Source organism: Odontesthes bonariensis, chromosome 10 (assembly GCF_027942865.1).
Source record: "Odontesthes bonariensis isolate fOdoBon6 chromosome 10, fOdoBon6.hap1, whole genome shotgun sequence".
In the NCBI taxonomy this organism is placed as follows: Eukaryota; Metazoa; Chordata; class Actinopteri; order Atheriniformes; family Atherinopsidae; genus Odontesthes; species Odontesthes bonariensis.
This window is the reverse complement of record NC_134515.1, coordinates 14,668,120-14,689,535: the sequence shown is the minus strand read 5'-3', so window position 1 is coordinate 14,689,535 and position 21,416 is coordinate 14,668,120. Positions and strand designations below refer to the sequence as shown.

Sequence of the window (21,416 nt, the reverse complement as noted above, 5' to 3'; positions counted from 1 at the left end):
CTTTATTGCGGAAGGCCTTTCTTATTTCAGCAGGACAATGCCAAGTCACATTCCTCAAGTATTACAACAGCATGACTCCACTCACCTCGGTGGAGAAACTAAATAAATTCTTCCATTTAAGAAGGTAGATGCAACTTTTCATTTGGAGATCAAGAACTAGTAGTTTTAAAGCCCTCCAAATGCCCCAATGCTTCGGTGACCACTAACATAAAAAGGAGCCCTTACGTCTACAAAACAGAGGACGAGGAGGTAGGACCAAGGGGAAGAAATGAGACCATGCACAAGGCTCCTAAATCCCTAAACCCACAGTCTTATTTAAACAAGAGGTGGGGAAACAGTGTTAAACATGTCCCACTCTTGCCAGCATCAAATTCAAAATGAGTAAATGATATTATGAAAATAAAAATATAATTTGTAATGACTGTGCATGAAATAAAATCATTGCATTGTTTTCTATACATGTATTACATATATTTGATTTACACTTTTTCCCCCCTTTTAATCATTTACTTATAAATAGCCTCCTGAAGCTCCAGTACCACTATGTGAAATAAAAGAAAATCTTTTTTAACCTGATCGACACTGGTCCAAACTAGATCCAAAGAACAAGATTAATGTTGGGGTTCAATCCAAAACAAAATGAGAGCTGATTCAGTTTTACATGATGTGCATCAATGTTACCATTTAAAATAGTCTTGAACAGTATGCAGGGTCTGGTTTTACCTTCATTCTCGTCATAAAGTGGATGGGACCCCGGTTCTGCTTGCGTCACTTATGTGCGACGCACATGTCGAGGTGAAAGTGCAAGCTGCCATTTTTTCGAGTAAATTTTTTTCAGGAGTTCAGGCTGCCGAAGCTAAAGCTAAAGTGTGAGTTTTATCAGCAGCCCTTTGCATTTTTCTTTCATACGCTGGCGTGTGAGGCATATTCAACCGGAATATTGAAAGAGTTTTGTTTACTTTGAGCGGGGTTTAAGTGCAGAGGAGCTCAGGGCTGCACTGCTCTGCAGATGGCTGTTCAGCTCGGCTAGCTAGCATTAGCTGAAGCTGTAAACAAACAACTAATAAACACCTCAGGTTTGTTCAGTAGATCTCGTCAGTATCTCAGTTAATAAAGAGATATCGTCTTATTAGGTAGAGCATGTTTGACGCGGCATAAACTGAAGGAAAGCGACACAACTTCGGTTTTCATGACGGTGCGAGTTTATCCAGAATAGCTCGGAGCTCAGTTGCTTTAGAGTGGGTTGGGAAGCAGACACACTTTTGTCGGCATGTCGTCCTTCTCTGAGTCGGCCCTGGAGAAGAAGCTGTTGGAGTTGAGCAGCTCGCAGCAGAGCGTCCAGACTCTGTCTTTGTGGATCATCCACCACCGCAAACACTCGGGCCTCATCGTCAAAGTGTGGCACCGAGAGCTGAAGAAAGGTGAGAGCTAACCGCTGCTGAACATGCTGGTTTGTAGACAGTGTTGTAGCTTTTGTGTCGTTAAACAGGTTACTGGTAACCTTTAACTAGTCGCTGGTGATATTGGGTGCAGTTGTGACAGATTATCTGTCAAACAGGTGCGAACGTGTCGCTGTCTGATTTTAAAAAGCTGTTTTCAGATCTGCATGGGACCAAACTTTTCTTGTTGAACTGCTTGTATACTACTAAGTTCCCCAGTGTTTACTTGCCTTGTGCAAGGAGTGAAAACAGAAGAATAATCACACATTCAACATGTATTTTTCCAGAAAGTACCGTCAATACTCTCAATGGACATATAAACTTACCAGTATGCAGGGGTTGTATTATGAAGTCACAACGATGGGGTCTTTGCAATATATTTCGCAAAGTGATATCAACTGACCCCTTTTCACTGCACTACCTGTGATGCGTACTGTGTGACAGTCTGAGCCAGGACAGATGTAAACTTAAGGTCCTGCTGAAAAGTGTTTTTTTAACTCTTGAATGTTATTGAGGGAAATTACCTGGAAGTATGTTTGGCAGTCATGATAAGAGCTGGTCACATGCTCTAAATGTTGAAGAGAGGAGCTTCACTTATTAATTCCTTTAGCACAGGATGCATTGGACCATCCTTTGTGAATGGAATTCAACATTCAACTACTTGAGATTCATGTAAAATGCATTGGAGGAGAAAAGGCTTAATGTGACAACTACATATTGCACCTTTGTGGCTTTTTTCTTTTCATTTGAATTGTTTTCTTTATAACCTTGGGAATTAGGTTATACTTTGGATTGGTTGTCCTTGTTTATTTGGTCAGCATAAAACCACATTTTCAGAAAGCACAGTAAAAAGCACTTTAAAGCAGTTGTGGTCACCGCTGCAGATCCACATCACAGCCTGGCTTAAGTGCAGCAGGACATGTCTGTGCTAGTAGGAATAAATAGGAATAGGCTGCTGCACAGTACTGCCTGTTCTGTCTTGTCTGTGAACTGCAAAAGGTGGATGTGCCTCTGTAAAACTGTGTGTAGCACCAACACAGTGAATGTAGTTCATGCTGGGATGATAGGAGCTAGCAGCCTGAAGGAAATAGAACCCCCACTTTTTTATTCATTGAGGCTGCAAGCAAAGGCGCCCTTCATCTGATGCTATTATCACTCTACTGTGACAGTGGTCACGATCCCACAAAATATGGGAAATATGCTGAAGAAAAGTAGGCGTAATGACAGTACAAACCTAACTGTATTGTAAATAACAAACTGACATATTAGCGATGCAGTGTCACCAGATACTTTCCCAGTTAAGTATTGACATTTTTCTATTTTTTTTCTGTGTCTTTCAGCTAAAAGCAACAGAAAGCTGACGTTCCTGTATCTAGCTAACGATGTCATCCAGAACAGCAAGAAAAAAGGACCAGAGTTCACCAAAGACTTTGAGACTGTACTTGTGGATGCCTGCTCTCATGTTGCCAGGTATGTTTTAACATGATCAATATTTGTTCTCAGTCACCTACATATTGTGGTCTGCGTAATGAGTTTGTATCGGTGAAAGGAAAGTACAGTGTGATGTATTGATAGTTGTGGATATTGAACCACTAAGGTTGGACACACCTCACAATTTTATTTGATTGTTAAGCTATCATTTTTTAAGTCAACTTATTGCAGTGAAAAGATGCAAATACTGGTAGAGGTCACTTAGTCTTGCACACTGGACCTTTTAAGTTGATTCAATTTAAAGCAACATTGAAGTATTATGAAGACAAATGCTTGTTTTTTTGCTCCCTCAAATATCAACAAAGTATTTTGTTTTTTTCCCGAGTTGCCTAAAAAACATTGTTATACAATTTATTGTATTTTTAAATTTCTCTTTTTACTTTCTGTTTTCTAAAAGAAATCAGTTCGGTGAATAAAGTAGCGTTTTTTTCTTCCTTACAATTCCCACAGTACAACCAAGTGCAATTTAGCAGTTCTTAGTTGTAGTTTTTGCTTTGTGATCCACATGTTGTTTCAATTAATTTTAAAATGTTTTTTTTTATGCTTGTCTTCCCCCTCACGCCACTGTTTTCCTGCCACTCTGCAGGGAAGCAGACGAGAACTGTAAAAAGCACATGGAGCGGCTGCTGAACATCTGGAAAGAGAGGAGCCTTTACAGAAGTGACTTCATTCAGCAGCTTAAACTGGCCATAGAGGACTCCAACAGCCCCAGGCCCTCAGGTTGGACGACTGTTACATAAGCTTGTTGTTGTGTGTGTACGCAAATGTTTGCAGTATTTGTTAAAAATGGGCAGAATTATAAAGTTTTGTTGAAGAGCAGAGTTAGAACAGGATAGAGCCACATTTATGAGGTGAATTCTGATTCAGTATTTTGATTTAATCACCGTATTTAGCCTAAGATTTCTTTCTTCTCTGAGGCGATTCTAGGAGTTTATTCCTTTGACCTCTTATAAAGATAGGAATTGTGTTAATTAATATATTTTGATAATATGAACTAATAATGATAAGTGAATTTTAATCTTTTTGTTGCAAAAGTTATTAAGTTGATTAATACTAAATGTGAAATGAGATGAGAACGACTGATGTTGTGAATAAGTGAAATGGTTTTGTTTTCATCTGTCATTTAGTGATATTGTTATTATGTTGACTTGTTCTCTGTCTGCAGAAGAAAAGAAAGCTGTGAAACGAAGCTATCAGAAGATCCAGGAGGAAGAAGAAGATGATGACGATGACTACAGAAGCCACAACTCTCCTCGCAGCACAGAAGCCTCCGCGACTCAGCTGGTAAGAATGCCCACAGTTCTTGAAAGAGGCATTACACACTAGGGCTGAACGATATATCGTTATCGTATCAATATCTAGATATGAACATTCAAGATATTAATATCGCAAATTCAACGATATAGATTTTCCCCGCATGTGCAGCTCAGGCAGTCGCAAACATGATTTTTACGCTTGCCTTTATGTACAGCTGAAGCCAGCCAATGGCAAACATCCGAGGGAGGGAGGGAGACAGAGACACACAAACTACATTCACATTAAAAAGAGAAGCATGAGTGCGGAAGCTAAGGCCGGTGCAGAATCTGCACATTCGACAGATTTAGTGAAAAAAGTCATTTTTCATTATTTGGAGGTATTTTGGATTCAGAAAAGAGGATGTGAACCAGAGCGAGGTGTTGTGCAGGTTGTGCTTGGCAAAAAATGCGACGAGGTAAGGCAGCACAACAAACATGTTCTACCACCTGAAACAACACCACCGCTGCACGAAGAGTGTATTGCAATGAGAGAAACGGCGGAGAAGTGAAGCCCAAGCAAAGTTTGATTGCTGATGCGTTCAGTAGCGTTACGCCATTTGAGTCGACGTCCACCAGGCACAAAGACATTACAGATGCTGTAAAATACCACGTTGCAGAAGACATGGTACCCGTGTACACCGTCACAAAACAGGGCTTTCAGAAAATGGTTTGGACGCTGGACAAATGTTACAAAATACCATCCCGAACATATTTTAATCAAGTGGCCATTCCAAAAATCTATAACGAATGCAAAATGAATGTTGAATCCGAGCTCCGTGAAATTGAACATTTTTGCCACAACCACGGACCTGTGGTCGAGCCGGACGACTGAACCTTACATCAGTTTAACGACCCATTTTATAACAACAAACTCAAGACCCGATGAATGCAGACGTCCTTCATTTGTATTATGTTTTTTATTTTTCAGAAAAATGCTTAGTTTTCACTGAACCCACAGTCATATCGTATCGATATCGAGATATCTGGCATGAATATCGAGATATGAAATTTTGTCCATATCGTTCAGCCCTATTACACACTTGAACATGTTTTTGTTTTAATGAATGTACTTTGATCAACTCATCACTGCTTGTGCATGTGTCGACAGTTATTATTATTTATTAACCGAATAAAGGGTTTATGGGTTTTAAATTCCAGTTTTGAAGCATCCTGAGTCGTGCGAAGCTTCCACTTAGATGTCAATATTTCTTTCCAAAGAAAACAGAAATGTTAAAACCCTTAAATCAGACCCCTCTTCTTCCAGCCCCCTCGCCTTAGGGGGAGTTTGTAAAACATTCTGCTCATTTTCAAATATGTGCCTATAGAGACTTTTGTAATCATGTAAAGTTATACATTAGCCTTGTTTCCACGGGTCAGTTCAGAATGGTACGGTATGGGTCGGGTCGCTTTGGGGTCGGCTTGCGTTCCCACTGTACAAAGGGGACCCTCAGGGGTGGGCCGAAGTGTAAATAGCAAATAACAGCAAATAACATCCATAATTTCGAACCACCTCCAAGCTTCTTCAGCTTAATGCGACACTGGCTCTCGGTCCTGTTGAAACCACTCTCTGCCATTTTTGCGGCAATCAGCTGGAAAACTTTTTGGTTTTCGAGCTCCCGCTGCACAGCCTCCTCACCAACAACGTAGAGCAGAGCCTGGAACCGGTCCTGTGTGCTCGGTACCCCAAGGGGTTCCAAGGACCGGTACGCTTTCGTGGTAGTGGAAACACTGAAATAAGCGAACCGTTCTGAACCGACCCGTACCGGACTGCATAGTGGAAATGGGGCTTTTGTGTTTATTCAGGTGCAGAACTGGAGGTGGAGTCACACTTGTACATCTCTCTTCTATTTCATGCTCTGGTCTGTGTTTCTGGTCACTGTTTCCCCACGCCATAACTTTATCCATCTTTCTCCTATGAACACACGACTCACATTTCCAGACAGAAGAGCTGATCAAAGCCCTGCAGGACTTGGAGAACGCTGCATCAGGTGACGCAGCTGTTCGTCAGAAGATCGCCTCACTGCCGCAGGAAGTCCAGGATGTTTCTCTGCTGGAGAAGATCACAGGTAAGAGTCGACCGCCCAGCTTGATTAAGCGTCGTCTGTCTTATGTAGTGTTCGTTCAGTAACTAAAGTGGTTGTTGAAACAACTAAAGAAGATGTTTCAGCACAGGGTAAAACAATAAGAAACAAAAACACCAGAACTGTAGAAAGTACAGGGATCACTGATAAACATAGAAACAGAATGTTGCAGATATTGTTTCAAATCTGTAAGATGGTTCACAGTAAGTTTATAGCAATGTACTGTACATGATTTAAATGTGCATCTTCTTCAGATCATAGAAAGAACAAAATATTGTGATCAGTTAAATCTGAGCAATAGAGGACAAAGTATATTAAAGCTATGAATATTAAAACATGCAATAGGCTGTATGTACAACACTGCCTTTCACTGTCATAAACTCAGTGAAAAATATTCTATGAGTTCAACAAACAACATTTACTCCAATCTAGACAAGGAAGCAGCAGACAAACTGTCCAAAACGGTGGATGAAGCCTGTTTGCTGCTGGCGGAGTACAACGGGCGGCTGGCAGCAGAGCTGGAGGACCGCAGGCAGCTGGCTCGCATGCTGACTGAATACATCGGCAGCCAGAAGGAGGCGCTCATGGAGAGGGAGAAGAAACTGGAGGTAAGAACCTCTGACTCAATCTGTGTGTGTTAAATCACCTCATGTATTCCCCTTTAGGCCTGTTTGCTCTTTTTTAAGATTTGCCCATACGTTCTTTAGTTGATATACAGTACATTAAAAACTGAGGTATTGTAGTTTGTTGACGTGTAAAGAACTAATTGTTCACATGGCAGTTACCAGCAGATATTACTAATTCGATCTAAAACCCATGTTATATGATCCATCACATTAGTTTAGAAGTTCATTGTTCATCTTACCACAGTCAGGCCACTTTTTCTTTGAAATCTTTGTATAATTAAGGACTTTTCCACAATACTTTAACATGCATTTCCTGCTTGTACATTTGTCCAGATTTCAGGAATTAAAATTATTTACAAAAATTGTCAGTGAGTATAATGGTTAGCTCATACCTGTACTGTATTGCATTGTTCTCTGCAGGAGTATAAGCAGAAACTGGCGAGGGTGACACAAGTAAGAAAAGAGCTCAAGTCCCACATCCAGAGTCTCCCTGATCTGTCCCTCTTGCCCAACGTGACCGGTGGTCTGGCCCCGCTCCCCTCAGCTGGAGACCTCTTCTCCACCGACTAAGAGCTCTGTGACCAGACAAACTACCACTGTGCCCCTTCCCAGCCAAGCTCAGCCCCACGTTTGATTCACAAAAATACTCCCCTGAGAGCACATGTGTTCAAACCGGTCGCAGAAGAGTAGCCAGCCCATCTGCTAACTCAAAGCTGCAGGGCAAAAAGGAGGAAGAGACATGACAAGGAAGGTTTGATTAAAAAAAATCAATACGCTCTGCAGAGGAGAACAGAAACTCTGTCAGTCTGAATTGATCGTTAAGGATTCTACTCCACCAGCTTGGAAGTTTGTTTTGTGATTGTTTTTATTTAGTTTTAAATGCTGGAAATGACATGTCAATCAAAGCATCTTCATGTGCGATATGTTTCTTCCAGTCCGTGAGCAAAGGTGGGTCGTTTGCTCACTCAGTTCATCTGGGTTATGGCTACACTGTGAAAAGGATGCATCGTTCATTCGTTTTATTTTTTTGGCTTTCTGTTGGTGGCGTTTTATTGACACAAAGTCAAAAAGGCAGTTTTGATGTGTGTACGATTAGCAAAAAGATCCGATTGGTTTCAGTGGATGTTGCTCTTTGGTTGTTTTGACAGCTGTTATACAACACACCCATTTCAGTAACACTTTCATTCTGATTAAACATGATTTGTGAGACAGAATCATGCAGTCAGATATATTGTGAGGTCAAGACACAAACGTTGGTGTTCGTGCTCCCTTTTTACAAAATATTTTTCTCAATTTTAGACAAAAAGCGCAGCTGAAAGTATCAGTTTACATGCGATGGTTTGGGCAGATGCTAGAAATGTGATGAGGCAGAATTAGTGTCGTCGAGGATTCGGTGTCAGATAAACAAATCCTGGGCAATTTGATCAGATCATAAAACATTTTCTTTCAAAGAAACTATTATGAATGTAATTGTATGACAGCTAATTTTTTTTATCCCAAATGCTAACACCCCCAAATTCAGTATCTTCTGAACTGTGAGTAAAAGCTTAGGTCCTGTTTTAGTGTGTACAGGGTTGAGCAGTATGGAAAAAATAAGAAACATAAAAATAAAGGCCAGGTCATGAACCTTTCCGACATTGTGACCCGTCACAACATGTGTGGGATAAAATCAAACCAGGACAGGTTGTCTAATTGAATTATTTACACTGAATGTGAATGTGAAATGAGCTGAAGGGTCATTTTAATTTGCGTCCTCAAGTATTAAGAAAACTGTGCATAATGGTTCACAGTGTTAAATTCCCCCAATGATTATATTGATCAGTGATTAAATATTTCTCAGTCTTACCCGTGTAGAAGTCCAGTGATTAAAGGTGTGACAGATTCGCTTCTGCAGTCTCTCTCATTTGTTTGTGTTGATCACATGACAAATCCTCTGCTGTAGGAACTGATATTTAAAAAGACAGTAACCTCTACAGACATTTGATCAGTTTGGGATGATTTTCCAAACTCTTCTCTGTGAAAAGCAGTTGTCTGTATACAAAAAGGAACAAATATATTTCACGATAAAGAGCATTGGTCATTTATCACAGAAAATAAGGAGACATGCTACAAATTTTTAAAACTCTCAGACACAAGAAGATTCCTGCTGCAGGTGAGGAGAGTGTTTTCATATAAGTGGGTTATGGTGGCTGGGATAAGAAGTGATGTAGCAAATCCTGTTCAGTAAACTCTTGATTGGTGTCTCCTGGAAGCACAAAATATTTGAAACAGAAGTCAAACATGAACCGCTTCCTTAGTTTTTTCTTTTTTTTTTTTTAAAATGGGAGGTGTAGAGCCATCATAGAGGTCAAGAAACAGATGTTTGGCCTTTAAAATACTCCCCAGTGTCAAATGAACCTTCAACTGCTGTACACAAGAAAGTATTCTCGTAACTTTTTAACCCCGATGAGCTTGATTGCTGATAGTGTTTAGATATTCTCTTTTTCTACTTGCTGTGTGGTATGTGTTTCTCTGTACAGTAATGCTGTACTACCAGGAGGCTACGAGTAGTAGTAGTGTTTTTCTGTAATTAAAGTGATTCTGTGGATTGCAATAAACCTGCACCATTTGAACAAAAACCATGTGTGTATTTTGAGAAAAGTCTGAGGTAAATGTGCAGTGCCTGTCTGAAATACTGTAGTGCTCAGCAAACCCACACTGTCATTGCCACTGAAAAAAACTTAATTTGAAGACTGTGCAGATTCAAAGCCTGACTGTATGTACTGTCCAGACTTCAAGAGGAGCATCAGCATAAAGTTCATGCTGTTATGATCAGTGCATTTGAGTAATTAGAAGTAATGTATGGTGTTGTACCATTGGGCAATATGCAGGGTACACCCTGGACAGGTTACCAGTCCATCACATGGCCAACACAGAGATAAACAACCACGCACACTTATCACTGATTCATTTATTAGACTCACCGTTTCACCTAACAGGCATGTTTTTGGACTGCGTGAGGAAGCCAGAGTACCTGGAGAGCCCATACAAACCTTCAAACCAGGTACCCTTTTTGCTGTGAGGCAACACTACTAACTACCACACCACGGTGAATCAATAAATTAACATGTAACTTAAATGCATATTAATTAGGAAAAAAACTATCAGTCTTCTTCAGTTCAGACTTCAGTGTCATCAGCTTCTCTTTTCCTAAACATAAATCAGATATATATATATATATATATATATATATATGAATTAAGCCTTAACAAAGGACTGAATGGACAGAAATCCGATGATGATGCTCATTTTATACACAGACTTTTGGTATCCTATACATTTTATGTGTGTTTGTGAGAGTCTGTTGTCAAATCTTTCATTGTGAGTTTAGTGATATCCTCTCAACTCCAACCAGCACAGTAAAAGTCTGACATACTCAGACTGTTGCACAACATAGAACTCATTTGAAAGAATTTATCATTGGAATTCTGCTCATTACAAGTTTCTGTGACGTCACATTGATCCATTCTAGAACCCTCTTCAGATGTGTGTGAATACTCAAAATTCTTTCATATCTGCAGCATTCTTCAACTGCACAAGTCAGGATTCAGGAGAGTAAAAGGGTCTTACGTCAAAGAGCAAAGATGAGTGAAAACGTCTCGGTGTATAATGAGCTCCGTCTGAGGCAGCAGCTTTGTGACGCTTTGATCAGAGCGGAAAGCGTTGAATTTTTCGTGCACAAGGTCATCCTGTGTAACTGTAGCTCGTACTTCAGGTGAGTTGGTCTTTACATGGAGATTCTGCTGAATTTATACTTATAAAAGAGCAAAATCCAGCAGCACGTTCAGACGTATTGAGTAGCGATGGAAATACTTAAATGAATACCAAAAAGAAAATGTTGATTCATGGAGAAATTGAAGAAAAAAATTATATAAACAAACAGGTTTTTAGCATGAACAGTAATATTAACAGAAATATAGCATTTGTACACTGACTTGTACTCTGACTATAATAGTAAATCAGCATCTAATACATTAATGGTTTAAATTGAATGTATTTGTGGCTGTACATTTAGGTTTCTTGGGGCCCAATTTTTCCATTGCTCAAAAGAGAGAAAAAATACATTAGTTTTAGCTCATTAGTTTTTCTGAATTCTTCTATCATTTCCTCGTTGGTTTCAATGCTTAAAGACAACATTGTGTGCAACATTGCTCTTTATATGAATGAAAAAAGTGAGGGAATTAAATATTTGATTTGAAAAGAAGTGAGTGTGTAGTTTTAATGCAAATTTTCACTTGTTTGTGTTTTGCTTTTTTTTTTGCTGTTATTACTTGGACAGACATGCTCTGAAAAGGTGTGTATGATTATTTTGAATCTTATGAGCCCCTTGTTTTCACCTTCTTGTTTCACAGGACTCTCTTTACCCAATGGTCAACGCCAGACTGCTATGTCTTTGACATTCCCAACGTGGCACCTCACCTAATGAATCTCATCATTGAGTTCGCCTACACTGGCTTTATTCCTGTGACACCAGAAAATATCCAAGAGCTCTTTGTAATAGCAGACCGCTTCAATGTAATGGGCATCTTACACGCCTGCGGTGATTTCTTTGACAGGCAACTGACCCCGCAGACCTGCATCGGCATCTGGTTGCTCACTGATACTTATTACTACCCCGAAATGATACGCAAGGCCTTTCAGATCATACTGAACAGTTTTGAGGAGGTTCTTGCCACCTCAGAAGAGTTCCCTTTGCTCTCTGTGCAGCATCTGGTTAAAATCATTCAGAGCGATCATCTCATTGTGAGGCAGGAGGAGACTGTATTTGAGGCCATCATGCAATGGATCGCCTTTGCACCCGAAGAACGTCGAGAACACAGCTCTCTGCTATTGTCTAATGTAAATAACTAGAGTTCAATTACTTTTTATTTGCATCTTTTACATTTTGCTGATATTCCACAAGATCATATAGATCTTGTGTGCTGCTGGGTTGAAACTGAGTGTGAATCATCCTCATTTCAGTATCTGTAGCAGCAGCGTCATCCATATATGAAGCTGTGCCTGTTGTCATGACACAAACTTTATATTCCATCGTAGTCAGCTGTGTTGGCCAAACATGAATGTTACTTTTAGGACCATCTATTTAGTTTATGACAAAATAGGTTTGTTTAAGTTTTTTCTGAACATTGACAGTTTTGGACATGTTTTAAGGTTTAAACTCAACTGCGACAATATGAGAAATCTGTGATAGGTCTGTGTGGGTAACATCCATACCTCAGTATTGTTAAGCCTCTGTTTGAGGCTGTTCAATAACATCTCATGTCCTTCTGTCTCCATGCAGGTCAGACTTGCTTTGATGAGTCCAGACTACATCACTGACAACGTTGTTGACAATGAAGTTGTGAAATCAAACCAAGAGTGTCGGATGATTGTCCTTAAGATCTTGGAACCCTTCCTCGACCACATGACAAGTTCTTACCACAAGTCCACCGCCTGCCGACCATTGGTCCCTCCACGGCTGCCTCCTGCCCTCCTATTAGCTATCGGAGGCTGGAGTAATGGCAGCCCCACCAATTTCATTGAGGCATACGATGTTCGCATAGACTCCTGGGTCAACGTAGCCCATACAGAGCAAACTCCACGGGCCTACCATGGGGCAGTCTTCCTCGATGGATCGGTTTATTGTGTTGGGGGCTTTGATGGTGTGAAGCAGTTCAGCTCTGTGCACAGGCTTGAACTGGGCACGCACACTTGGCAAGAAGTCTCCCCAATGCACTCTAGCCGCTGCTTTGTCAGTGTAACTGTGCTGGACGGGTACATATATGCCCTGGGAGGTTACAACGGACATGAACGACTACAGACTGCAGAACGCTATGAGCCCAGAAGCAATCAGTGGACTTTAATTGCACCCATGCATGAGCATAGGAGTGACGCCAGTTGCACAACCCTCCATGGCAGGGTGGGTGGAGGATATTTTGACCATTTGAGCTTCACCAAAGAAAAAAAACCCGATAAAAATCACTTTATAAAATACACTTATTGAAATAATCCAAATCACCATCAATAAGCTTTTATAATCATTTCATATTCAAAAACAAGCCAGTTAAAACAAGCCAAAGCAGCATTATTCAACCAGCATTTAGCATCAACTTACACAGCATTTCCTTTTCTTTTTTTTTTTTTTACTGTTAGTGACTAGTTAGCTTTTATTTTAAGCAAGTCTAGAAAACACATCAGATATCAGATGTCAGGGACATATTGTGAAAACAGTTGTCATCAGTGAAAAACCATTTCTATAATTCCCTACAGGTGTACATTTGCGGTGGCTTCAATGGGAGGGAGTGTCTGTCATCAGCTGAGTGTTACAACCCATACACCAACCAGTGGACACTGATTGCCTCCATGGGCAGCAAGCGCAGTGGAATTGGGGTCATCACCTATGACAAGCAAATTTTTGCAGTAAGTACAGTTATTACTGAAGCACAATATAATAGATTTGTCTTGACCTTAATTTATAATTAAAAACAGAAACCAATGAGCTGCTAATTATTCAAATTATGTTTGATTAAAAACTATCAAAAGACAAGACATGAAATGTTGAAACTGAGAAGGTTTTTTTGTTATTCTCATGAATTGATTTTAATTTGATTGCAGCAGCACATAGAATTTTAGTTCGAACAGAACATGTTTAACATGTTTAAAAGAATTTTACGTTTTGATTCATCGCACCAAGGGACACTTTACTACTTCACCTCAGTGTTTTAATGCGGTTCTGCCAGAGGACTCGGAGATTACAACCATAATAGCTTCAGGCCTTGTTCAGCATACCCCCTCTGAAACTTTAAGAGTCTCCGCTTCTCTGTGATGCTCTTTTTGAAACATAATTGATATTCAAATTTCTCAGTTTAAACATTTGATATGTTGTCTTTATACTATTTTGCATGACAAAAAAGATATTATATTCACAGAATTTTCATAACATTTTCTTATGTAGGTTGGCGGTTTCAATGGAACCAAACGTTTGTCCTCTGCTGAGGCTTATGACCCCCTCACGTGCAAATGGCACAATATGCCCTCCATGCTGACCCCTCGCAGCAACTTTGGCATCTCAGTGATCAATGACCGTCTGTTTGTCGTGGGAGGCTACAGCGGTGTTGACACCATCTTTGATGTTGAGTTCTATGATGTCAGAACTCATGAGTGGTTCGATGCCCGTGACATGGAGATCTCCCGCAGTGCACTGAGCTGCTGCGTAGTGTCTGGGAACATGGCTTATTATGCTGCCACTTTTAACCCTCCAGAGTTGCAATTACCCCGTGAGGAGGCCGATGAGATGGAGGAGTAAAATTCAACCAACTCCCACTGGATTGTTTTGTATAATAAACACCTGTGTACAAAATAGAAATGTGCTGTAATCATTCCAGTGGTTATAAGGATTTTCAGTTTCTGTCACGGCTAGTTTTTTTTTTTCTTATAAAATCACATATAAGCCCCCCCCAAGATCTTTGATTTATATGATCTTGTGGAATATCAGCAAAATGTAAAAGATGCAAATCAAAAGTAATTGAACTCTAGTTATTTACATTAGACGAAAGCAGAGAGCTGTGTTCTCGACGTTCTTCGGGTGCAAAGGCGATCCATTGCATGATGGCCTCAAATACAGTCTCCTCCTGCCTCACAATGAGATGATCGCTCTGATCCCTGAATAAGAATCAGTTCATCACAAAATTAGATGAAGTATACATCAGAAGACAAAGTGAGGCTTGATCTTACTTTCTATTGGGAACCCCAACGACTGACTATTAGGTGTGCAGCACTAAAACAATCACCTGGTGGCTGCACTGCTGTCAGAATCAAGTCTACTAGACATAACATTTCATTTAATTGAATAAATAAATGATAAATAGATTCATTAACATGGGTCTTGCTGGCCTGTGCATCAAAGATGCCACCTGTAATCACACATCTCTGATTTAAGCCCAGCCATGGACCTGCATTACAGATGCAGAAAGCTTTCTCACCAAGGCATCTTGAGTATTGTTATGACTCTTAAAATGCACTGAGAGGAGCAAGAAGTCTTGTCAGGAGCTCTGACAATGTATCGTTGCTATGACTTAAAAACAGTGAGTTTTCCTCCATTATAGTGTTTCTCTGTGGGAAAGGAAAACAGTCATTGGTCTGTATTGTCATACTGCGATGCTGTGCAACATTGCTATTACAAGAGTTCGGGTTGTTGCATTACTCTTTGTAGATCGATACTGTTCTGAAAATTCTCTGAATAATCACAATTCATTGAACAATCAGAGGCATTTTAGTATTAACACAGCAAGGTGAGGAGGAGTCATGTCAGTTGTTCTCTGAAGAACAAGTGAACCACAAGACTGTTTCAGTCATTCATACATTCAGGTGTTTGTCATCTGCATACAATGTATTTTGATGTGCTTCAAGCCTCCCCAACACAACAGGACATCACTGTTAACCCACGAGATTCTGATCTGACCACATCACAACTTGTAGGTTATGTTTGTGGAGTGGCACAAATTGCACATTAAAATCAAATGGATACTCTCCCATCTAACTCAGAACTACAGTCTCACTCTGGAGCTATTGCTTGTTTTGTCCATTCAGGGCTACAGTACTAACCAAAGAGGGTGGCCCGAAACATCTTTAGATATAAACTGCCAGACAAAACACAGCCTTTATTACTTTAAGCAGCTCTACCCTAAAAAAATTACTGGTATTTATGGATTTCACGCAGTATCTTAGTTTATTTCATGATTATTGTAAGTTATATTGGTCATCTGTTACAGTTAATGCATTTACTAAATAAATAAGAGCAGACAACTAATTCATCAGCATAAAACAGTATGTCATGCTGCTGAAGAGCAGACATCTGACTATATGGGGCACAACCAAAGAAATGATGGCCAAAGCACAGGTCTATCACATGGTGTTCAATCCTCTTTAAACTCCTCACTTTAATGTGCTCGAGCCAGTTTTAACTTGATTTGAATAACTGGTCCTTGATCACTCATGCACAACAGCTGAATTTGGAGATGATGCCACTAAAAGTAGAAGACCACAGTTCCTCTGACAACACTACATGAAGTTCATGTAGAGCCAAAATACAACATGTGCCCTCTCACATGTCATGGTTTTGAGTTATTGGTTCATAATTTTCTTTTTTATGTTAAAATGTTCTGTCTTTAGACATCCTAATTAGTTTTGCTTCCTCATTTTAGTTCTTCCATCTGTAAGTGACTCCACACCAGTCTTCCATCAGCTGATTATCCTTCTGTGTATATTTGTTTCTTTTTTTTCTGTCACATTTCCCTTCCTTTTGATCCTGTTTTCAGTTTTGTCCTGTGCAGTTTTTAATGATGCTGTTTGTACATAGACACAGACCTGTTTCTGTTAAACTTAAAACTTTTGGACGGTAACCTATCTTGTGTCCTGTGATTTGATCCTCTGCCCTGTATTATTGAGATAAACCCAACAATTTCCATTGAGCTAGCACTTTGTGACAGAAAAAACTAATACATTTTAATCAAAAGTAAAGTAAACTTCTAATAAGACAATGAATGCTTTAAAAAAAAGAAAATATGGCTTCCTCTGTTTTGATAATAAATGAAAATTTACTAGTTTTTCACAAACATTTTAAAGATTAGTCTTATTTCATTGGACCATTCAGAGGAGGTTTTGGAAAATAGTGTAAATTTGTTTTGTTTTTCCATTTGCTTTTATTATTCTTATTTTCTATTAGGGCAGGCTGGTGAGTTAGTCTACTTTTTAAAGATTAATCACTCTAATTATTTGTAACAGACTGTAATTTACACATTAAGGGCCAGCGACACAATTCCATTGTCATTGATCAGGGAAACGTCCTCAACTACTAAATCTATGGATTGTTACGTGGATGGCTATATGCTCAAAGCATCCCTCTGTAAACATGGCAGACCAGTCTGCCATCCAGACAACTCCAAAAAACAAACAAAATAAAGGTTTTAACAAAAGCATACCTTGATTTAATCACCCTGATCCAATCTTGTCCTGGTGATAAGTGGAAGAAAAAGTCTGGCAACACAGAGGTGTAGGAGACTGATATTCAATGTGTGATAAGGAGGGAGTCAGCTGATACCTAAAAGCCCTGTGCCCTGATTACCTGGGTCAATAAAACCTGGTGGGAAGGGAACTCATGTGCTGTTTGACTGCATTCTGTTTGAAACCCAGAGCACCAATCTGTCAGCTCAGGCTACTAGTTCAGGCTTCTTTGACTTGGCAGACCAAACGAAGGTAAGTAGTATGCTCTTAAATGTGTAGTCTTTATAAGTGTGAGTTGAGGTTGCTGACATCACAAAGTTTTACATCTTATCAGGTGAATGTTTTCATCCATCTTGTTTTAGAGTTTCCTTTGCCTTAGATCTGAGAGTTCCTGAGAGTTGTGTTTTAGTCACATTTATCTCTTTAAGATTCAAGGGATTGCTGGTGACTTTAAATGTTTGATGGGTCTAGTCTAATAGATCCATACATGATTAATTAAAAAATGCAAATACATCCTTTATAATTAGTCTTTCAGGGCCAACATAATAGTCTATATGAATCCCTCCAAATATCAGCATTTTAAAACTGTTTCCCACTTACTTATGAATAGCTCTTTTTCTAATTCATTGTATGTCACTGAAATGTTTCTGTCTTGATTGTAGTTTGCAGCTACCATCTTGTCTTCTCACCACTCCCCCCGCCTCAGCACGATGCCTCATCGCCACTGCTCTGTTAAGGTTACCAATAACTCAAACTGCTACACTCTGGCCAACCCAAGGTGACGTGTTGCTTTTCTATCTCTAACAGTCTTAAAGAATTAAAGATGCAGTACATTCAAGCGTAACTTAAGTAGAAATACTTCTGTGATGCCCATAGCATGCAGTGACATGTATGACAAACAAAAGCAGAAAGTGGATCACTGAGTATTTGTTATTCTGTATTTTAGTCAGGGTCTGACTATTTCCTGGTTTCCCCCCTGTGTTGAGAGGATCAAGCATCGTAGTTGATGCAATCTTTCATCAAGCAGCGATTATTAGTCTCAGTTAAGCTTACAAATGTAAAAATCTGCCTTGATCAATGTAGTACTCCAACAATACAATTAACAGATATTTGGCCTTGATGTATACGGCTTTAACATACTTTGCAACAGAAAGCTCAACAAGCTGTAGCTTAAGAGAACACAAAGAACCACTCTGACGTCATGGCAAGTAAAACAAGCCAGCCCATTTATCAAGTTGGGCACATTCACTAAACACACACCAGCTACTTGCAGAAGGTCACACACATCTTATTTCTAAGCCACGTAGCTACTTCAGTAAACTGTTTGTTACTGCTTGTTAATCATTGTTGAATTCAAGAAGAATATTGACCATTGTTTAAACTTAATTTTACTGGAGAATCCTGAATGCCTCCAATCCTCCTGACATGTTAATATCATCATGCAGTTTAATTGAAGTCCACATCAGTGTATGTTAGTCAAAAACTACCCATTTTCCATGTTACAATGACTACACTACAGGTCTGCGAGAGTTCATTGAAACTTTTGGATAAAGTTGTCACAAATGACAACTTTGTCAGTTTCATTAAAAGGCATCTTAAACCATAGCTTTGACCACATTCAGCACTTTGGAAACAGGATACTGATTGTGAATGAATTACCATCTGCAATAAAGCTCTTGTAGCAGAATGAACTCTCATGTACAGTGCAGGTAGAATACACAAGTGTCCAAATAATTTTTTATCCTCAGTTGATATTACTGCACAACCTACAAGATGCTTCTCTGTAAAACACTTTCTTTAGACCAATCTGATTTGTTTGGTCTCTATTTTCAGGGTGTTTACTGAGAGTGGTTACTGTGAAACCCCTTTGCCATCCATGGTTGGTCCCTGCTCGGCTGTCAAAACGCTGTTCAACAAGACCACTGGCGCTGCCACGGGAGCTGTTGGCGTCTTCACATATGATTTTTTCAACGCTGACTTGAATGACTACAGCCACATCATGGCTGTCATGTTCTCTGTGCCTTATGACCGAATCCTTTACTCCAACTGGTGTGCTGTGGGGATCTTTGACAAAGGAAGCAACTGTGACCACGATCTTTATCGTACGATGTACAATGGAAGTGAAAATAGCTTTGTAAGGGGAAAGGCTGACGGCTCCAGCATTTCTTATGAGGGTGACTTTATTATTGTCAGTGCCTCCATGTCAGACTCTGGTGAAGCAGACCTGAGGGTGGACATCAGTGATGCTGGATTCTACTAGTTAAAAGAAGGACGATTGTACAGTTATGAGCCACATGTTCAGCTGTAAACTTGATAAACATGTGATGGTCAAATAGCAAAGTTGAAAGAGATGATTGTATATGCAGTACTGATGATCTCAGGTGTGGTATTAGAAATTTGACACCAAATCAAAAATAAAATACTTTTTAGTGTCCAGCAAAATGAATTGGTCTTCGTGCCTGTCGATGTCCATCAAGTTTAACTCATCAGGAATTCAATCTGCGATTATTTTCAGATTTCAGAGAAGGTCTAGTGTTACATTTAGGATGATGATGTAGACAGAAATGCAATATAATATTCATAACTATCATTGTATTTGCATAGAATCATGAAAAAAAAAGTTGTTTTTGTTACCCTTAGATCAAGCAATTTTACCAGTGTACTTCAAATCGAATGAACCAATACAAGCTCCGAGGCATTTTTCTTGGCCACCATAATTTTTTTTCTACATGTTTGGAAGGAGAAGGAGAGGTGGGTGTATGGAATTTGAAGTTATTTGCACTTTATCCTGCAAGATGTCATCACTTCCTACACACACATGGCCCAGTCTATCCAGGAAAAGGTTAGACTGGCTTATCTTGAAGAAGTCTGAGTGAAAAGGCTTTAACTGTTTTGCTGCAGTTATTAAACACCATTACTGATATTGCAGAAGAAGAGATCAGTGAGCGCTTTCAGCCTCAGAATAACAAATCTTAACCAAAAAAGGATGACTGTCAGCCAGCTAACAGTCAACGTCCATCCAGCCCAGAAGCAAACTCTGTTGTGGTTTCAGCTCCATCAGCTCATCTCACCTCTTTAGGTAATTTTCCTGTCCCCAGTGCAAAACAGGATGACCTGGCCATTGGCCAGGATGAGGTCAAAATGAATATGCAAAGTAAAAATTAGGTCAAGTCCTGCTTATCACACAACTGTAAACAGCTATAGGCATACTGATGAGGAAGAACAACAGCTGCTGAGTGCGCTTTTTTAGTGGTTTTATGTGTCTTTACTTGTTGTGGTGATTCTTTGTGTGTTTTTATGATGGACTGTTTCTTGTTTCTTGTTTCTTAGTTATTTTTAGCTCTTATTTATTTATTATGTGTTTGTCAATGTGTTTGTTATGTGCTGTGTGGATGACCAGGTGGCATTTTAATTTCCCCATTGGGGATTAATAAAGTCTCTCATTATCATTATCATTAAGAATTAGCCTCAGATGATCTGACGTATCAGCAATTTCTAGTTGACCAAAATGCTGCTAATAATATTAATTAAATTATTATTTATGTTTTAGAGTACACAAGAACAAATGTAAACACAAAATGTACCCCAGACATCCTTTACTAAAACTCGATGGGAAAACCTTTGAGAAAAATGACAGCTTAAAAAGGTTTCCTGTTGGCATCTGGAAGGTTCTTGTTTAATTTTTTTCTTTAGTTGTAATCTCGTAGAGACTCTCAGACAGCTCTCTTCTCTTCCTTTACCATTTCAGGAAAACACAACTGGAAACATTCAGCCCTCTTTTATGCGTAAAAGAATTATTCATTGGTTTATTCAACACTAATGATAATCGCTAATAATCGCATCTGAGGAATGACAGAGTAGATAAACTATGCAGAGAGCAGGACTCTGTTGATGTAAGTGACACTTTTGGACTCATAAGTCATAGTTCATGATCAGATTTACTGTAATTTCAACACATACTCAAGTTTCTATCATTTATTGTAGGCCACAAGCATGCTACCTTGCAAGGTATTTTTCTGGACTGTAGAATTAAGATATTGAGCATTTATGCTGTTTAATGTACATAGATATTGTATATAGTTAGATAGACATGAGTGGGTTTATTTATATATAAACTCTAGGTGATATAAAATGCCAAAAATTATACAGAGATGCTACAGTGTAAAATTTTAGCATTAATGTAGGCAATGTAATGTGACTAACTGTCCAAGAGGGGGTGATATACACTTTGTTTTTTTTTACTTTGCAGGTTCACAAACACCCACAAAACAACTAAACACTGTGCCTAACAGCAATTGTACAGTATGCACAACTTTGTCAGTGTCTTTAAATTCACAATGGATTCTTGCCAAATGTAAATAAATTCAACCTTTATCATTATTCATAGAAGTGAAAGTACTGAGTCCATAACACAATCTGATTATTCTGCAAATGATTTGTTGTGTTGCAGCTCACTGCAGAGGC

The 21,416-nt window shown here is 39.3% G+C and overlaps 3 protein-coding genes across 3 annotated transcripts; all 3 read left to right on the top strand.

Annotated features, from left to right (window-relative positions):
• Positions 1 to 798: 798 nt before the first annotated feature.
• Positions 799 to 8,645, top strand: rprd1b (regulation of nuclear pre-mRNA domain containing 1B). The gene is made up of 7 exons (XM_075476393.1): positions 799 to 1,421; positions 2,780 to 2,909; positions 3,517 to 3,650; positions 4,096 to 4,214; positions 6,165 to 6,291; positions 6,739 to 6,914; positions 7,353 to 8,645. The coding sequence occupies exons 1-7, from the start codon at positions 1,271 to 1,273 to the stop codon at positions 7,500 to 7,502; spliced, it is 987 nt and encodes a 328-aa protein (XP_075332508.1). The 5' UTR covers positions 799 to 1,270; the 3' UTR covers positions 7,503 to 8,645.
• Positions 8,646 to 10,555: 1,910 nt separating this feature from the next.
• On the top strand, positions 10,556 to 14,256 carry LOC142390107 (kelch-like protein 10). Its single transcript, XM_075475475.1, has 5 exons — positions 10,556 to 10,686; positions 11,324 to 11,810; positions 12,253 to 12,870; positions 13,221 to 13,370; positions 13,906 to 14,256. The coding sequence occupies exons 1-5, from the start codon at positions 10,556 to 10,558 to the stop codon at positions 14,254 to 14,256; spliced, it is 1,737 nt and encodes a 578-aa protein (XP_075331590.1).
• Positions 14,257 to 17,662: 3,406 nt separating this feature from the next.
• On the top strand, positions 17,663 to 19,214 carry LOC142390222 (uncharacterized). The gene is made up of 2 exons (XM_075475618.1): positions 17,663 to 17,730; positions 18,786 to 19,214. The coding sequence occupies exons 1-2, from the start codon at positions 17,663 to 17,665 to the stop codon at positions 19,210 to 19,212; spliced, it is 495 nt and encodes a 164-aa protein (XP_075331733.1). The 3' UTR covers positions 19,213 to 19,214.
• Positions 19,215 to 21,416: the final 2,202 nt, after the last annotated feature.